We start from the raw sequence: 5,987 nt of genomic DNA on the forward strand, positions 1-5,987 counted from the left end.
AGTAGTCTACCCAGGCCCAGTAATTGTTGCGTTTAGGATGAAGGAGATCGGTTAGGAGAATGTGTTTCGAATCACCTGGGGATGACGGCGTACCTTTTCTGCAGTCCATCGTTGCTACCCCCAACACAAATCGTGAACCCGAGTCATCCACTAATTTGAATTTGAATTGATTTCCCGAGCCAGTTTCAGTTTCAGTTTCATTTTCATTTTCATTTGCAGTCAATATCCGGTGATTATGGGCCATCGGTCCTCTTCATGATTACGTTTTCCAACCGAGAGAAGGAGAAAGTGATTCCATTCTCCGCCCGAGAAGAGGAGGGACTGATTTCAATTTCGTCATAGGAAGAAGAAGAGGTTTGAGTTTGGGGCACCCTGGCACTAGACGCCACCACCATCGTCATCATCATGGAGGCCAAACAAAGTACAGACAATTTCGGGGAGATGGTCTTTCCGCCAGCAATTCCCACGCTCCAATTCCTTCCTGAAGATCTTTGGAGAAGAGGCCGTTTTCTTCTTCTTTCAGAAGCTTCTCTGAGGAATCCCTTCCCCAAGATGAGAATAAGGAATCGGGATTCCAACGGCGAGAGAGGACATTCGAACGAGCTAGTGAAATGCCTGTCTTTCCAGAAAGGAAGCAGACCCATGCCCATGACCGCCATGGCCGGTGGGAGGGGGAGTTCTTAAACGGAGAAAAACGCAAAAGAGTGATGCATGAAGGGGACTACCGGAACGGAGAAAAACGCAAAAAAGAGATGCATGAAAATCCGGCGGCACCATGCATGGAGTTGTTGAGAGTGGTTGAGGAGCCTCTTGGGTTAAATTAAGCGTTGTGTGTGCGGTATTATCGTATATTTTTCCTTATGCTGCGTGTTTGTGTTCGCGAGAGTTTGGCAGGGTGTGTATAAAATGCTTTCATTTATATGTACGTATTTTTCCGCGTGATTTGATATTTAGATATAAATAAATTTCTAGACATGTGATATATTTGGTTAATATTGATGGGCACCCACCTTAATAAAAAGAGATGTACGGATGTTTACTAATTTTCTCCGGATTTAACAGTTATTCATTTCCATTTGTTTACTTAGATTCACATTAAAATATATAAATTATGATAATTATCGTTTAAAAATGTAAAATAATCAAATTATAATAATTTAAAAGTTGCACAAGCAACCAAATGTATTATATGAATGAATGTGTAATTTCGCAAAATCTTATAAACTTTATGTTACTAAAAAAAATTGATTGCAAATACTTGTATATACCTATGTAGTTGTATAAAAAAAAAATTTATAAGTTTCAAAAGCGAATTATGTCAAAGTAGAGTAAAATACATGTTATAAACCTTACAAATAAGTAATCATATGCAATCCAAGAGCACTTACTTGAAAAGTTTATTTATAATCTATTAAAAGAAGAATTCATAGTCATAGAAAATAACAAAAGTTAGTAATAATCAACCATTCTAACTGCCCACCGCATTTAAGTGTGGCTCTACCTAAACAAATCATCTCCATGCTTTGATTTAGTCATTAGTGGGCTATTCTCCACAAATTCTTCCAAGACCATATCTAGAAGATTGACAGATTGTTTGTGATTGCAAGCGATCTAAATGTAACTTTATGGACTGACGAATGCTGGGGTAACTGCAGAAAAAGAGACTCGCTTGCTGACCGCATTAAGTTGGAACTTCTGAATAGAAATCTTGTGGATATTGCTCCTTCGAAAATGATGCCTACTTGGGATAACGGAAGGTCAGGAGAGGCGTATATTGCTAAAAGGATTGATCGGTTCATAATGCATGTTAGCATCATAGACAAAATGGGCATGCCTATCTCATCCATCGGAAACGCCTTTACATCAGATCACAGGCCAATTTTCCTCAGCTGGCGGGAGAAGGGTTTCAGAAAGGGTTATCCCTTCAAATTCAATAGAACATGGTTAGAGGACCCAGATTTCAATAAAATCATTTCAAATGCATGGAAGGATCTATCCGCAAGAGATTTGTCCCCCCCATTTATGACGTTTAGAGACAAGATGTCTGTTCTGAGAAAGGTGGCAAAAGAGTGGCAATATGATAAAAGAAAAAGGGATAGACAGGCGCTTCAAGAAATTCAAAAGGAGCTGGACAGGATTTTAGGGTCTATGGATGCAAATTTTTTTCCTCTTAGCATGAAATGTCGTATAAGAGATCTTGAAAAAAAAAAAAAAACAAAATCTTTTGGAACAGGAGGAGGCCTCATGGAGGCTCAAAAGCAGGGCAATATGGCTGAAGGATGGTGACCGGAACACTAGGTTTTTTCATAAATTTGCAAATGCCAGGCGCGAAAAAAACACAATATGGAGAATTAATGATGGTAAGGGTGGTTTTTTCGTATCTCAACATGATATATCGAATGAAGCTGTGAGGCATTTCAAAAACCAGTACAAAAGAAGGGAAGTCTATGATTTTCAGGACATTCTATGGGGTATTGAACTGGCTCCACAAATGTTCGATGATGAGAAAAACGCGAGCCTATTTCAGCCAATCACAGAGGAGGAGCTCCTTGGAGTTCTGAAGGCTTTCAAAAAGGATAAATGCCCAGGCCTGGACGGCTGGACCATAGAATTTTTTACTCACTTTTTTGATATCATCAAGAAAGAATTGCTGAGGATGGTTGAAGCATCTCGAATCTCTAGAAATCTTCATCAGATCACAACATCCACAAAGATTGCTCTAATCCCAAAAAAGGCAGAAGCGGAATCTTTCCAAGATTTTAGGCCAATCTCATTATGCAATATATCCTTCAAAATTATCACTAAAATTATTGCTGAAAGAATGAAAATGACTCTGGCCACCTTTCTTTCCAAGGACCAACATGCTTTTTTAAAGGGGCGCAACATTTTGGATGCAGTTGCGATAACACAGGAAAGTCTTTTTTCATTGATATCAAGAAAATCAGATGCGGCCATTCTGAAAATTGACTTGCAAAGAGCCTACGATTGTTTAGATTGGGGGTTCATTAGATGTTTATTGGCAAAGATCGGCCTAAAATCAAACTCCATCAACTGGATTATGTCATGCGTCGAAAATGTACACTACACGGTCATCATAAATGGAATGCCTTCTCCTTTCTTTCCAGCGGAAAGGGGTCTTCGTCAGGGGTGCCCCCTTTCCCCTCTTCTATTTATATTGGCAATGAATTCTCTCAGCCTTCAGATTAACAAGGCAGTGGCCAAAAATAGGTGCAGGCCTGTCAAGATTTGTAGGGACATATATATCTCTCACAACCTCTTTGTTGATGACGTGCTCATCTTTGCTATGCTATGCAGGGTGTCCTGGATATGCCTCAACGATATTCTTAATAGATTCCAGAGAGCTACTAGGTTACAAATTAATAGAGCAAAATCTACCCTTTTCCACAATGATACCAACATGGAAATGGTGAATTGGATCTCTGAGCTGCTCAGAATAGAGTTGAGATCGCTAAAGGATGGTTTGAAATATCTGGGATTTCAGTTGAAGGCCAAGGGCTATTCCAAAGCGAATTGGCAATGGGTGATAGAAAGATATTATAAAAAGATTTCGGCATGGGAATATAAGACTCTTTCCTTGGCAGGTAGAATTATTTTAACACAAGCGGTCTTATCGCAACTAGCTGTTTACTGGGCTCATATTTTCTACCTTCCAGCAAGTATCATACACAAAATGAACAGAGTTTCTACAAATTTTATATGGGGCGGAAAATCTAAACAGAGGAAACTCCATCTGTCCAAAATGGATAAGATCTCTCTACCAAAGAATCTTGGCGGCTGGGGCCTGTTAGACTTGCGGAATTTTGGTAAGCGCTCCTATGCAAAACCTGTGGAGGGGTATTTATGGTGAAGGGCCATGGAGTATCACTATTAAAAAGAAATACATGAAAGGTAAAGATTTGGAATTCTGGTACAGGAAGGGATCAATTGGAGCCAAACAAGGATCTGTTATCTGGCTCAGTCTCCGCAAAGTTGAGTAATACTTCTTAAAGAATCTAAGATGGAGTCTTTATTCTGGCAGCAGAATATTATTTGGAATTGACCCCATTTTCGGTGGGCGGGAATGCTTATCCATCCCTAAAAGCCTCTTGTTCTTCTTTTACAGAAATGGCATTTTTACGTGGGACAAATTAATATCAGTTTGGCATGGCCCAATTCCCTTATGGAAAGAAGCCCATGATCTTAAACTGTCAGAACCTCTGACTTCCGTATGGAAATCTGTGAAGGATTCTCTTTGTAGTTATGGTTTCCATTGCTCAGGGTCTGCGGACCATCTTATTTGGATTGTGCCAAATGTAAAGCTGTCGGCTCGTGTTAAAGATATTTACTCTAATATTATTAAATCAAAGGCATCTAGTTCCTGTTCTATACATCCTCTGATCCTCTGGAAGTCGGGATGCCCTCTTAAAATGATTCTTTTCTTGTGGCTGGTCTTCAACAACAGAAATTTGACTTGGGAAATTTGAGGAAAAGGAACTGGCACGGACCGAGTAGATGTTCTATGTGTGAATCAGCGGAGGAATCCAATTATCATATGTTCTTCCAGTGCAATTCTTCTCTACAAATCTAGTATGAATTGTCTTTGCTTTATGGTTTCCCTCATGTTGTTTTTGTTTCAATCCAGGCAGCTTTTGAATGGTGGTGCGCTCAAAGAGAATCATGGAGATCTCTCATTATCATTGTCCTATGGTGCGCATGGAAATGGAGGAACGCCAAAATCTTCAAAGACTCAAAGGAACCCCTAAAGTCTATCTTGCATCATATTATCTCCATCCACGATGCGGTGCCATTAAAACAGCCCAAAATGAAAAAAGGTCGCATGAAAGAGAATGAAAGCCCTCTCAACAGAGTTCCTTGTGCTTTTTTTGATGGGGCCGAGCAACATAATATTTGTGGTTGTGGTGTCCACATTATTATGGACGAGAAGCTACAATACTTTATATCATGGAACGGTGGGAAAGGCTCTAATAGTTTGGCTGAGGCGAGGGCTCTTGCAGGCCTGCTTGCTTTCTGTGTGTTTTTTGATATTCAGGATATTTCAATTTACGGCGACTCAAAAACAGTGATTGACCATGTAAAGGGTGCCTGCCACATTAGTAGTCCTCATTTGACTGGGTGGATGGACATGATTATGTTTTTCTGGGGGCGCATGAAAGATTGCTCCATTCACCACATCTTCCGTTCCCAAAACTTCCAAGCTGACTGTCTATCAAAGAAGGGGCTGACTTTAGATTCTGGCTCATGGTCCATGATGGTTTCTGATGGAGAGTTCTCTTGCTTCATCCAGGACTTTTCTATTCCTGGGTTATGAGTCTCTTTGGTTTTTATTTCAACGTATTTCTCTTCATTTTTTCTGCTTCTTTTAGTATATATCAAGTTTTTCTGGCTGTCCTTATGCACTATATATTTTTGTAATATGTGTCTAGCCATCTGATGCTCTTTTATCTAAAGATTGTTAGCTAAGAATATGGACTGATGATGTTGGCTTCCGTATCCTTTGGGAAGTCCTATTCCTAGAGGTTTTTTAGCTCATATATGCTGGTCTGCTAGCTATTTTTGAGCCCTTATGTACCATCTGAACTTTTATATTGACTCAATATAATACTATGATGCTTTTTCTCTCTGAAAAAAGTATCGAGAATTGTGAGGAATTAAAGCATAGAAAGAAGTTCAAAATTGATTTTCAGAATTCATGTTGTACAATGATTGTGATTACATGTTATATTTAACATTTCAAACCGTATGAAGCAGATAAAGTTTTAAATTTAAACCATAAAAAGGTAAAATTTAAAATTTAATTTATATATATGAAAAATTAGATTTAATATTTAAAAAAGAAAAAAGGTTATATGAAAATTTGGATATTATTAAAGTTGTATAGTGATTGTGATTACATGTTACATTTAACCTTTCAAAATGTATGAGGTAGGTAGAGCTTTAATATTTAAACATAAAAAAAAAAACAAAAT

At 38.6% G+C, this 5,987-nt stretch overlaps 1 protein-coding gene across 1 annotated transcript; it reads left to right on the top strand.

Annotated features, from left to right (window-relative positions):
- Window positions 1-4,822: 4,822 nt before the first annotated feature.
- On the top strand, window positions 4,823-5,329 carry LOC149187519 (uncharacterized). The gene has a single exon (XM_089409690.1). The coding sequence runs from the start codon at window positions 4,823-4,825 to the stop codon at window positions 5,327-5,329; it is 507 nt and encodes a 168-aa protein (XP_089265816.1).
- The last annotated feature ends 658 nt before the right edge of the window (window positions 5,330-5,987 follow it).

This window comes from Pinus tabuliformis, chromosome 3_1, assembly GCF_031772625.1.
Source record: "Pinus tabuliformis cultivar Carrire ecotype Pingquan chromosome 3_1, CPIR1, whole genome shotgun sequence".
In the NCBI taxonomy this organism is placed as follows: domain Eukaryota; kingdom Viridiplantae; phylum Streptophyta; class Pinopsida; order Pinales; family Pinaceae; genus Pinus; species Pinus tabuliformis.